This window comes from Raphanus sativus, chromosome 2 (assembly GCF_000801105.2).
Source record: "Raphanus sativus cultivar WK10039 chromosome 2, ASM80110v3, whole genome shotgun sequence".
Lineage (NCBI taxonomy): Eukaryota > Viridiplantae > Streptophyta > Magnoliopsida > Brassicales > Brassicaceae > Raphanus > Raphanus sativus.
Genome location: NC_079512.1, coordinates 16,449,652 through 16,463,447, shown reverse-complemented (window position 1 = coordinate 16,463,447; position 13,796 = coordinate 16,449,652). Strand labels below are relative to the sequence as shown.

Here is a 13,796-nt window from a genome sequence, read left to right as displayed (position 1 = left end):
TTTAAATATACATTCAACAATTTTTTTAAGTTCACTAATCTCCATGGTTAACCTATATTCTTCTTCTTCTTCTAAGCTTGTTTCTCATTAGAAAATCCCCTTGGCTAGGCATTTGATTCCATTTTTGTTTCATATGAGCTCTCTTGGTTTACAAAGTTATCAGTTTGACACAAAGAAGCATCACTAATAGTTAAAAACTCTATAAGTACGACTGCAAAAAAGTATCATAGACTCTCTATAAGTAGAAACTGAAACAAGTAGCATGACTTAAATTTCAGTAGCAGAACTATCACTGACAACAAAGAAGTGGAAACAAGTAACTACCGCATGAGCGAAGCTTATGATATCATAAACACACAAGAAGAAGCTGTTGCTTCAACCTTACTCCTACTTTCAGAAGAAATTCAACCTTATAACCTGCAATTATAGAGGATAAAAGAATTTGTTTATTAATAGTTGTTTCCTACCCGTTTTCATGAAACCTACACAATAAAAATTAGATAAAAAGAATTCACAACATTGTGGAATGGAACAATTCGTACTCGCACATAATAACATTGTACAGTTATCATCATGATCTTCAGAGGATAACGTCATTCCTAATATTTTCCAAAAACATCCTAAGCTCTCTGGCCTTTCTGCAGTGTTCATCATCATCATCGGTGTCTGAATCACTCAGCTCAATCACATTCTCAAGTTTCTGATCATGGCACTTCTGCTCCTGAGACTTCAGTTCTTGATAACTTCTTGACACGTTCCGTGACCGAGCTTCAGGACAAGGGCTAATCAGATTAATGACTTCTGTTTCCGGATAGAAAGAATAAGAGCTCGGGCCAGCACCGAAGCTACCAACGGTCGACCAACCAATACTGGAATTTTCTTTAGCAGGTGAATCGAGTAGACGCAAGTAATCATGTTTCTTGGGTTTTCTCTGTTCCTTCTCTTGCTCTGCTTCTTCTATGGTGCTTGTGGCTAGGAAAGATGATGAATTAAGATCAATCTGTTGGAGTTTGAGGCTGAGTTCGATAAGTGAAGAAGCTTTAGTTGGTGAACTTGTTTCCCTCTCTTTTGATTTAGGTTGTTTTTGTTTCGGCTTCTTCTTCTTCTTTGCTTCCATTTTCTCCTTGAACTCTATGATCTTCTCAGGACAAGCCCTGACATGAAAAAAAAAAGAAGAAGGATAAATTGGCAAAACGAATAGTAGGCCAGTTATTCAATGTTAACCAACCAACAAATCTGAACCATTTTCTTGGTGCTATGTGAACAAATAAACAGTAGCTTTTGGCTACAGAAGTAGAAATATGAAAGTTTCTATAGCCAAGCCAACCAAATATCGCTGAACTGAGGCATTTTTAGTAATACGTTTGGTCCACAACTGACTATTTTACCTGAAAATCTGCTTACTTCAGACATACTATTATAGTTCGAACAAAACTGAGCTGATCATTGTCAACCACTTGAGCTAAATGTAAACTTTATTTGAATCCTTTGAGGAAAATGGGGGTAAAGGTCTAACTTTGTTCATTATATCATTACCTTTCTACAAGATCTGCAGGAACAATAGACGTCTCTAACCCTTCTAGATCATTCCATGAGACTTCAAAACATTCTCGTCCTTGTAATTTGCGAGTCTTAATGATTTCAGACACCGGGCACTTCTCTGGTACCTGTGGCTGCAGAAGAATAAATTTTGTTCCAGAGTTAAGACATGTTCTTGTTAATTTTTCAACTCAATTATGTAAGGTGAAGCCAATTGATTTTTAATATCTGAATCAACACAATTTATGCAGTTGCTATGTAGTTGCTTCAAAATAACGTGCAGTGAGAGAAAGAAAATGTACCTTGTGGAGAGGATGATTAACGCCAACCTCAGTTGAACTTGATTGCAGAATAGCAAACCTTCTCAGCTTTCTTTCAGCAATTTTTGGAAGTATGTATTCATCTAAAAGAAAGATAGAGATAAAAAGAAGAACGTAAGTTCCACAATAGTTTCTGCATAATGACTGCAAATGCAACAAACAAGGAATAAGAAGAGATACATATAAATTCAAAGCAATACCTGTTTTCTCAGGGGGCCACTCAAAGAACTGATGGCATATCTCCTGTAGCTTGGTGCGCTGGAAAGTGAAGTCAGCTAGAGCCCTGCAAAACCAGTACTGAAATTCATATCACTTCCCTTCTTCCATAAACATTCAACCTTTTCTAAGTTCACTAATCTCCAGGAATAACATATATATTCCTGTTCCAAGCTTGTATATTATCTAAAATCATTTTGATTTCTTTCAGGCACTTGAGGAAGCATTTGATTCGATCTTTAGTTTCCTTTGTGCTCTGTTGTTTATTTTAAGTAACTAGTTTTACACAAACAAGCAACACTAATACTTAAAACCTTTATCTGTAGAAACTGCAATTCATGTAACATGGCTTAATTCAGAACAAAATCGGTGATCCCTTATTGCTAGCTCCACGCATAGTTTAATTGAGGGAGCAGAAGTATCACCACACGACTGACAATTCCAAAATGGAAAGAAGGATTAACCTGGAAACTGTATTAGAGTCTGCTTTGTGGCACTTGGGATTCATGAACGCATCAATCACCTCTTTGATCTGTTGCAGTCCCTCTGGATCATGGTTACTTCCTAAACCAAGTTGCAATTACGAAAAGAGCTTCTATGAGAAGAAAATAATCTAGGAATATCAACTAAAAATAATCTAGGAAAATCAACTAACTGCATAAGTGAACCATGTCAAATCACAAAACACAAGAAGTTGTTACTTCGCATACCATTTACAGCCACCAAGGGTAAGGTCCCCTTTTTAGGCCTAGCTTGCTTCTTTAAATTTCTCATATTTTTGACAAAAGAGAGTCCTTCTGATGAAAGTTTTTCAAGGATAATATTTTCTCCAACAGACCTAACAATCTCGCAAGCTTTCTCCTGTTTACAGAAGAAATTCAACCGTACGTCTCCAGATAATATAGATAATGGTTCAAGAGCTTCAGTTAGCAACAAACCTGACGAATACCACGAACTCCCTGAGAGTAGTCACTGCCAAGCACAAGCGCCAGAGCTATCTGCGACCTCATGGAAGAAATTTTTGAATAAATAAACTTGTAAAATGATGAAACATCATAGAAAACATCTCAAAGTTTTTTACAACGTATGGAACAATAGACAACAGTCAGTAGCCGCGTTTTCTCGGCTACTAATGCAACTTAAAGAAATTGACCACTTAAAATTACAACCGAACCATACCTACATATATCATCTATATCGCTTGAGTTAATTGAGAAAATATTGTAGGATAACATATCAAAGGCTACCTATGCTTTTGCTAATCAAACCATTTTATAATAACTAATGACTAAAAGAGATTTTTTAAGTTACCAATGAGTTCCGTCCAAGCCCAAGATTTTTCTTGATGTCCTCCATCTCATAGCAAACAACGTGACCTCCTTCACCTAGTTCAAGAAGATTGATTAATTCATATCTAACCACAATTAACCAAACGGATGGTAAAGGAAACCATGACGGCTAAAGAGTCTCTTTCCACTCACCAAGGCAAATCTCTCTGTACACAGTCTTTGCCCCAAAAAGGAAAATATCTGAATCAGAGCTAAAACAGGCGTCCTATTGATAACCATGAAAGCGAAAATTTATAATTCGAGTAATGAGTTAACAGCAAGAAGAAAACGGTAAAATGTAACTCACACATAAGTTTTCAGAGTTTAACAGAGCACATTGTGCTTCAGCTTCCTCAACCCTGCATTTGAAAGAGAGAAGAAAATCCATTTATCAATATGCTTTCCTGTGTCCGTGTTTACAACTAGCAAACTTGGCACAAGCAAAAGCAAAACACTTGAAGAATTACCCGTCTAAACAGAGTATCCCCAGTGTGGAAGCAATAACTTTGGCCTCTTTTATCATCCAAGAGAACTCAGACCCCTTATTTCTTCTGAGTGAAGTCTCTTTCCCAGGTTCTACACCGCCATCATCAGCAACCTGGCTAGACCCATAAAGTGTTAACAGGAGAAAATAACTCCGAGAAGGAGCCATCAAAAACGGAGGAAAACACTAGAGCCTCATTTAGCATTCAGTGTACCTCGAATCTTGCTTTTAACCGACGCCTGTAAGTTGGTACTTTGATTCCAGGAATTGAACCATCTACAATAAATTACAAAGCACGTAACAGTAAGTCAAGTATAATGAAGAAATCATAAAAAAATATATATATATTTATAGCTAACATTGACAACTCAGAACTGATTTGATCACACCTGAACAAACGTTACCTAAACACCCAACCCACCAGAATTATTATACAACAAATTTTGCTACAAACAAACACAACTTCCTTCAATTTGATGGCAATTTTTGCAAACAACATAAACATAAACAATTCTTTAGAGCTAATCACAGATGGTTTTTAAACGCACATGCTTCTACTACTACCGTTCTCAAATGACAAGAATACAAACGCTACAAACAATCCCAAGTTCATTCAGTTTGATGACAACTCAGAACTGATTTGATTATGCTGAACAAACCCACCACCGAAATGACACAACTTCTGCTACAAAACAAACCCAATTTCGTTCACTTTGATGGCAATTTTGCAAAGAGCATAAAAACAATTCTTTTAAACCTAATATCAGATAACTCTCAAAGGGTTCTTTATCACTCATGATACTACTACAACAATTAAAACGCTGCAAACCCATCATAGAAATGACACAACTTTTGCAACGTATGAACCTAAATGCGTTCAATCTGATGGCAATTTCGTAAAACTAACCAGAGACTAGAATGATGGAGCAGTTGAGGGCAATTAGGGCACGAAGGCGATGAAAGAAGCCTCGGAGATAAACTTTTTCTTTAGTGGCGCAATACGATTGGTTCACTTTATGCAGTTCCACCATCCAACACGATAGATCCACGCATACCCTCTTGTTTCTGCCCCAGTTTCCACCGAGATCTCGTCAAGGCTTTGTCTTTTCTTAATAAAGCAGAAAAATTCAGAGGAAAAAGAAACAAAACTTACTGAAGATGATCGAGTGGATATGTCTTCTTGCAAGGCTCTAGTACATCCCACAGATACTTCACCCCCATCTTAGCTTCGTCTTTGAGATTCAGAAAGGGGGGAAGATGAGCGATAATTTGAAATTCTGGCACCCACCCCCGTTCGAATATAGTCTCAATGTTCCGCATTTTAATTTAAGCCCAATGAGGCCCAATACCCGCCCGAAACGAGTTAGATTCTTTAACTTGTATAACGGTTCGAATATATACATAAGTCTCATTGTACCTCAAATCTTGGTTTTAACCGACGCCTGTAAGTTGGTACTTTGTTTCCAGGTACTGAACCATCTACAACAAATTACAGGGCACATAACAGTAAGTCAAGAATAATGCAGAACCATAAATAAAAACAACTCATTAGAGCAAAGCATCAACAACTAAAAACTGATTTGATCACTCCTGAACAAACGCATAAACAGAAAACCTACCAGCAAAATGACAACAACTTCTGCTACGCGGCAAACAGCAGTAAGTCAAGTACAATGAAGAATCATAAACAAAAACAATATTTTTTTATAGCAAATCAAACAACACAAAATTGATTTGATCACTCCTGAACAAACGATGCATACAGAACAAACCTACCAGCGAAATGACAACAACTTTTGCAACAAACAAACACTAAGTCAAGTATAATGAAGAACCATAAACAAAAATTCTTTATAGCAAACATCGACAACTCATAACTGTTTTGACCACTCCTAAACAAACATACCTAAATATCAAACCCACCAGCGAAATGACAACAACTTTTGCTACATAGAAACGCAAAATGTTCAGTTTGATGGCAATTTCACAAACAACATAAATAAAAACAATTCTTTGGAGCTAACCACAGTTCATTTTTATCACTGATGGGTCCGACTACAACCTTTCTCAATGACAAAACCACAGAATGCTGCATAAACAGAAAACCCACCAGTGAAATGCTTAAATTGTTGTAATATAATGTTCCACATTTTGATTAGATAAAGAAATTTCTCATAAACGAGTAGGCTACTTCACTTACAAAGTTAAAACTAACTGATTACTTATTCTAAGTACATAAGATACTCTTCTTAACTACTACATAGATAGACTACTCTTCTTAACTACTACATAGATTGAATACTCCTCTTCTTAACTACCTACACTACTCCCTTCAATCTTCAATCTTTTACTTTGCAGCTATTCATGCCCTCCTTCCTTAGCCAACTTACCAGCCAACTGCGTTCTCGTCCTGGTTGCTTTGGCTTTAATTCTCCTCATTAGTTGACGATCATGAGGAGGCATCATCAAGATGTCTCTTAAATGGATCTTGTTTCCATCAAATCCACAACATCCGCTTTCAGAGATTTGTGATGAATCAAAGCCACATGTCTTCCCTCAAGTTGAAGAAGATGTATCACCCTAATATATTTGTTATCACCACCTAAACAAATGGAAAATAAAATAATATTATTTTAATAAAAAAATTATGACAAGTAAATATATAAAATACTAACGTTCGATAAAATACTGCCCAAATTTTGATATTTTTTTTACACATAAAAATTTATATTTAAATGTAACTTGACCTAATCTAACGTTTTATAAGCACATCTTTTCTCCTTTTCTCTTCAGTCTTTGAAATTATATTTCTTCTCTTCTTAAGGTGTTTTCATTTTTTACATGTTTTCATCATTTGTTTTTCATCTTTTATCAAGTATTTTTCTTCTAATGTTTTCATATATTGTTATTTTTGATTAAATATCCAAGACATGGATATTGTTATGTCTAGGTCATGGTTCTTCATCTTTATTATGTCATATTCTTTAATGTTTTCATATCTTCGATTGAAAATCTCAAGATCCATGGCTACATGTAAACTTTATTTTATTTTTCAATAAATTTCAAATAGAATAGATCAATTGATAATTCATCATTTTTATCTTTTCTTCTCTAATATTGTCACATCATATTGTTTTACCTTCGATTGAAATTCTCAGATTCAGAATGAATTTAAATTTTATCACATCTTACCAAATTTTGATTCTTCATCTCTTGTCATGTCTTCTTCTCTAATGTTTCCATATCTTCGATTGAAAATCCCCAAAATCCAGAAGCTGAATGTAAACTTTATTTTCTTTATACAAATTTTTAATAAAATAAATCGATTTCATATTTTTCTCTTTTAGATGTTTTGATTTTGTTCTTTTTTTTTTCCTTAACATATTTTGACATCTCTCCTTCTTCTTTAGTGTTTTTCATACCATATTTTGTTTTAAATATAAAAGCTAATTTAGTTTTGCAACAAAACTCTAATAGAATATATTAATTACATATTCATTATTTTTATCTTCTAAGCCTTTTGATCGTTTGTTGTTATTGATTATCATGTTTTATTAGCATCTTTATCATAATGTTTAGTTTTTATGTGATAAGCATACATATATTTGGTAGAGAAGATTGCTTTGCCTTTATTTATGGATTCGAAAACACTACTTCTGATTATCTCGTTCTTGATTGTGTACATACTAATCCATAGACAATCCAAGTACACAGAATAGTTCTACCATATATAAAGCCCTAGTCACATTATTTTTAGTAAGGAAAAGACATAGATATAAGATAACACACACAGTTCTTATGTTTTCAAGAGTAAGAAAATATGTTGCTGCTTATTCTAGTTCTTATGTTTTGGAGAACAAATGCTTGCACTTTACGATACTTCTTGACCTTTCACCACATGTACATTCCTCATAGAAACAAGGAGCAGTCAACTTGAACATCTCAAAAACTTACTTGGTTGCTTTAGATTTTGAATAACGAATATATAAATAAGCAATATGCTTCTAACACAATCTTGACCTTTCACACATGACAATATGCTTCGTGTCTACTAATACAACTAAAATAAATTGATCAGACCATTTTATAATAACACGGTTAATTATGTAAACAAATCTATCTTATTAAAACAAAAACATTCTATTGGACCTAACATTTATTTTGTAAGTTTTTAAATTAAATACACCTTTATACTTTATAGTTAAACCTACATTAGATCACTATTGTTACTTTCTTTATACTACTATCCATGTTTCCAAACAATATATTTATTTCTTTATACTACTATTAATGTTTCCAAACAATATATTTTTATACTACTATCAATGTTTCCAAACAATATAATAATTAATCTTAGTTATTTTATATCTATCATTTTCTCTTTAAAATTTTGTAGAAACATCATAATTTTATAAATTGCAAAATAATGAACTTTAAAATTTGGATTATAAGATTACAAATTATGAAACTATTACAATTTAAATCAAACTAGATTACATATTGGTCATCCATCAGTTCACTCGGTTAGTCTCGGGTTTTAATAATTTTTTAATAGGAATAATTTAAAAACCTAAATTGAATTGTCAGATCTCTCGATTAACCGGTATAATCACAATCGGATTGAATTTAAAAACACTGATTTAAATGCAAAAATATTTTAAATACACGCTCTTTAAAATTACCCAAATATTTATTAAATTATTAGTGAAATTTTTCATCGTAAAATATTCCGCGCTTCCAAAGCGCGGATCAAGATCTAGTATACTTTTAAATCATATAGGTTCCGTCCAAGCTCAATATTTTCTTGATGTCGTCCATCTCATAGCAAATAACGTAACCTAGATTGATTAATTCATATCTAACACCATTAACCATAACATGTGGTATAAGATTGCCGAAGATTCTCTTTTCAGTCACCAAGGTATATCTCTTTTGACAATCTTTGACCAAATGAAAAAAAATATTAATCAGAAAACCATAATCTATCATTTGACTAATGAGTTAACAAGTTAAGAGGACAAAAAAAATTCAAAAGAGGGCATTGTGACTCTTCAGATTCCTTAACCTTGCATTTGAGAAGACGAGAGAATCTACTTATCAATATGATTACTAGTGTCCATGTAATTACAACTTGCCAACTTGGTGGCACAAATAAAAGCAAAAAACAACCAAATAACGCTTGTGAATATAGAGCTAGAACTTATGATTTACCATTTACCAAATACAGCCTCCAACTCTGAATATGCGTCAATTCTTGAATTCTCACTTTCATTGAGTAACCAAGTTCTTGATTACGTTTTGAGCACTCAGGTTTTTACGTACAGCTTGGAAAACATTGAAGCCGCATCAAGAAACTTTGATAGAGGAACAATGGTTTTCTATTTTATTAGTATTCTTCTGAATTTCCCTCAGCCAAAAAAAAACTATTAAAAAAACATACTAGAAATTGTTTGTTTTTATTTATTTTCCTACTTACGTCAAGGTTGGCGATCTAGCATAGATCACTGAATACAAACTTTTTGGCATTGCCTACATTTATATACACACAAAAAAAGTTCAAACAAAAAAAAAAAGACAACAAACAAAAAGAGACACACAAACAGTGAAAGATGGGAAGTCAGATACCATCAAAGATGAAGAGAGCTCACTTCATCAACTTTCCACTCTCCTTCTTCATACTTATACCATCTCACAATCCCTTCATCATTCTCAGTCCTCTGACACATCACACAAGTCTGATGCTCCATACAAGTCAAGAACCTCTTCAGCCTCGAAGCTTTCTCAAGTATAGTCTTATCAAGCTCCCTAACAATCACTTTCTGCTGCGGTTGCCACACACTGTACTCCACCAGGTAAGAGTGAGATATGTTGAGCACTTCAAGATCAGGTAACCCGTCGAGGATCTTAATCAGTGCTTCTCGCTTGATCGCAGAGCATCTAAGGCTGAGTGTTTTGAGGTTAGGGAGGTAAGTAATGAGCGTGTTCGCAAAGAAGATCTCGAATGGTCCCATGATCTTGAGCTCTTTGAAGTTCTTGCAGTTCTTGGCGATCTCTGTTAAGAGGTAAGGCGGGTTTGCGATGCTAGGCATTGTTAGTGACTCCAGATCTTTCCAGATCCTTATGGCTTTACATATCCCAGTCTTTTTTATTCTGTTCCAAGCCGGAAGGACCACCCGTCTCAACCCTGGACACCTGCAAAAGATTGTTTTAGAATTTACCAAGATTCAAACCAAGTAAAAGCACAAGAACGACTTTACCTTTCAGCGGTGTAAGTAAGCTGATCATCACTCAAGAACAAGTTGAAATGGAAAACCAAGGCTCTCGTGTTGCCACCACTAAGATTCATGGAGAGTTTCAGGATCCGGGTGAGGGCCTCATCGGAGCGACGCTCCACGTAGACGTAAGGCTCTAAAGGGATCTTGATGAAACTAGATCTCATGTGAGAGAGATCAAGAGTCTTCCAGAGGATGGGATCGCAGCAAGCAGCTCTCCATCCACTGCATACATGAGCTAAACCCGAAGTCAACTCAAAGATGCTAAACTTCTGGAAGATCCTGACCAAGATGTCAGTGTCCAACTCTTCCCATCTACTCCCTCGACGACTCTCATACCCTTCTTCCATATCTTTCTTTCTAATGCCCCTCCCTCCCTGTAAAACAACAAAGAAACGTTTAATCAAAAACTGTTCTTATTCTTCACAAGAATCTTGTTAAATAAGGGGAAAAAATCAATAAAATAAAAACCGAAAAAGAGCAATCAATTGTCTTAATTCTCTAATAAATATGAGAGATTCGAATCAATCAATGCTAGAAAGAAAAAACAGAACATACAAAACGTCACCAAAACGTTTAAAACTCTTAGTCACAAACAGAGTATTAATGAAAAAGCTAATTCAACGAACCGTCTCAAACACGAAAAGACCTTTGTCCAAAAACACTCAGGATCGGACATTAAATTCAGAGAAACACAGAGAGGACCAAGATCGTTAAAACTAAGAAAGAAACCATAACTAATCGAAAGCAGAGTAAATTAAAAAAACAGAGATCGAAACCAACAATCTAGCCATGGATCGATCTGATCTCTTGACATTCCTAAAATTCAGTAGAATTGAAAGCGACATAGATCTAAATTCACAAGCAAACTAAAAGGATAAGATCAAAGAAGAGGAAGAAGAAAGAAAGCTGAAAGACGCACGCAAAGTGGGGGTAGTGAGAAATTTAAGAACCTTGGAAGAGCGAGGAAATAATCGTAGGCAGCGACGAGGACGACGACACCGTTACTCGTCTCCCTCTCCCTCTCTCTCTCTAGCCGACGAAAGTAAGTAGATACGAAAAAAAAATGAAAAGAGTTTGTTGTCAGTTGTCACAACAACCGGTTTTAATTTTTTTTTCTGGTTCGGACAGAACCGGTTTGTGCGTAACTGTTTGTCTCAACGGGATATCAAATCCGGTAAACTAAACCAATTAAAATCAAACCAAACCGAAATAGAGATTAGTAATATTGAATATACCGAATGAATGTAAGAAACTACGGTATATAGATATGGTTTAATATATATTGATTAGACCAAATAAATCAAATAAAAATGATCAATTTAAAATATAGATAATTAAAAATTAGTTTTAATACTTAATATTTATTTTAAATTAAAATTTATGTTTCATTTTTATCAAGTGAAATAAAACTTAACATTTATTTGTTAACAAATATATGTGTTAATAATTAATTATTTTTAATATCATGCATTACTGTTCACTACAAGAAAATAGATGTTTAACGAAGGTCATTTTCCTCGTTAATTCCTCGTAAAAGGATGTTTACGAGGAATTAACGAGGAAAAATGTTTCGTCGTTTATCGTCCGTCGTAACAGAACGTTCGTCGCCATTTCCTCGTAGACTAGCGAGTCTTTTATTTCCTCGTAAAGACGAAGTTAATATTTCGTCGTAAGTTCCTCGCCGCTATTCCTCGTAAATCACTCGCGGACTTTCCTCGTACAAACCACGCGAAACACGCGTCGTTACTTACACGTAAGATCCTTGAAAACAAATCCTCGTAAATTCGATGTAATATCCTTGAAAAGGTTTCCTCGTAAAGTCCATGTAGAATCGTTGAAACATTTTCCTCGTAAAAACCTCGTAAGACTTTCCTCGTAAATTCCTCGGAAATCATTTCGACGTAAATAACTCGTATAATGCCAATTTTCGAATTAATAAAAATATTATTTGATATAATAATTATTAATTTAATAAAATAAAAGTATTTAAATATTTGGGTTTATAAATAAATTTTAAATAAAATTCAAAGCAACAAAATATTTTATATATAATTAAGTTTTGGATTTTATAATACATAAACCGAAAAAAACTAAAAAAATTAAGGCTCGTTCATGGCCTCGTAGAATTTCTCGCTCCTCCTCGTAACATCCTCCTCGTTATGTGTGCCCGATGACTCGCCTGGAATGGGATTTTGTTGTTTCATGTTCTTCAACAAAGCTTCCCATTCCGGGTTTGTGGACGCTATAACGTCGATGAAGGCCTCGAGTCCACTCACACGGTTTTTGGTCGCGCTCAGCTCGGAACGCAACTGAGTGACTTCTTTGGTCCGTCTCTGAGCATAAGACGATATCGCTCTCGGGACATCATTGACGAAACCGATCCCCAACGTACGTCCCTTTTTCTTAGGGACAACCTTAAAAACAAAAAAAAAATATTTGTTAGTTAAATTTAAAAGGTAAATTTAATGAATTAATAATTAAAAAGATATAATGTTAAAAAATTTATCTCCTCGTAAATCTTATCCACTTCAGTTGTGGATAAGGTAACGGGTAATCCGTCGGCGGACTGCTGGGTCAGCTGAGTCTGGCGCTCCTCAACCCGAGCAATAACGTCGTTGTAGATTAGCTCGGACTTGCCATCTAAAAACTGGCCCGCCTTGTTCTTGTGGGTCCGCTCGTAAAGTTCCGGAAGAGTCGGGAGACGTCCCAACTCTTTGGCCTAAAAATATTTAAGAAAATTGTTAGAAATATATTTATATTAAAATTAATAATTAAAAAATTATTATTTAATTACATACCATTTGCAAACGGACACCGGCATGGAGTTTTTGGCCCGCAGAGTGTAGCATCGGGCCGTTACCGTGCTCGTCTACCGTGTTACGGGCGGCATCACAAATGTTTGCGATCCTAATGGAGTTGGGATCCTTCCAGTAACGGATGAGGCCGTCCCAAACACCGTGGTAAGCTCAGCGGGTTTGCCACGGGTGTACCCCTTGACGATCCAGTCGCCCTTCCAGTTGCAAACCGTGTCCGCCAAGCGAACTTGTGCCTTCCCGTAAAACGCCTTCCTCACTCTCTCACTGATCCCGATAGACCAATGATACTTTTGCTGCAAAAAAAAAATTTAATAATCTGTTATTTTAAGAAAAAAATATAAAATAATTAATTAATAGAATTACTTACAGCGTAAATCTTGACCACGTCTTTCTGATGTAGATCGGCGTCAACTTCCAGTTTGGATGCGCCATGGAGAAGTAACCTTTAATCGTCTCGGTTACATCTGTCGCAAGGCAATTGTCAACCCCAAACCTGGAAAAAAATGAAAATTTAAATTATTTAATGAAGTTATAATTAAAATAATTAATTAAAAATGCACTTACCACAAAGTCCCGTCGGGTCTGTCGGGGTCTATGATTGGTAAACCAGCTCTGCCTGGCATACCGAGAATATCCTCGACAGTGTACTGCGAGAAGGGAACAGTAGGTGGCACCATGAGATCGGAATGAACAGCGGCGGGAATCTCAGGAGGAGCCATCGGAGGAGCTACCGGAGGAGCCACCGGAGGAGCCATCGGATGAGCCATCAGAGGAGGCAACGGAGGGAAGAAATGCTGAGTCTCGGGAACAGACTCCTG

General features: G+C 35.5%; 2 protein-coding genes across 3 annotated transcripts; both read right to left on the bottom strand.

The window, feature by feature from the left end:
- Positions 1-423: 423 nt before the first annotated feature.
- LOC108841431 (single-strand DNA endonuclease 1) lies at positions 424-5,199 on the bottom strand. The gene is made up of 14 exons (XM_018614188.2): positions 5,041-5,199; positions 4,795-4,952; positions 4,102-4,163; positions 3,871-4,001; positions 3,711-3,762; positions 3,557-3,629; positions 3,387-3,460; positions 3,014-3,073; positions 2,786-2,936; positions 2,540-2,639; positions 2,060-2,142; positions 1,842-1,942; positions 1,537-1,673; positions 424-1,154 (listed from the first exon to the last, which is right to left on the bottom strand). The coding sequence occupies exons 1-14, from the start codon at positions 5,106-5,108 to the stop codon at positions 581-583; spliced, it is 1,824 nt and encodes a 607-aa protein (XP_018469690.2). The 5' UTR covers positions 5,109-5,199; the 3' UTR covers positions 424-580.
- Positions 5,200-9,324: 4,125 nt separating this feature from the next.
- On the bottom strand, positions 9,325-11,230 carry LOC108822312 (F-box/LRR-repeat protein At3g48880). Of its 2 annotated transcripts, none has more exons than XM_018595361.2 (3): positions 11,113-11,230; positions 10,145-10,536; positions 9,325-10,079 (listed from the first exon to the last, which is right to left on the bottom strand). In XM_018595361.2, the coding sequence occupies exons 2-3, from the start codon at positions 10,507-10,509 to the stop codon at positions 9,515-9,517; spliced, it is 930 nt and encodes a 309-aa protein (XP_018450863.1). In that variant the 5' UTR covers positions 10,510-10,536; positions 11,113-11,230; the 3' UTR covers positions 9,325-9,514. The 2 variants fall into 2 exon arrangements, with proteins under 2 accessions (XP_018450863.1, XP_056856577.1); XM_057000597.1 differs by lacking the exon at positions 11,113-11,230 and adding an exon at positions 10,789-11,028.
- Positions 11,231-13,796: the final 2,566 nt, after the last annotated feature.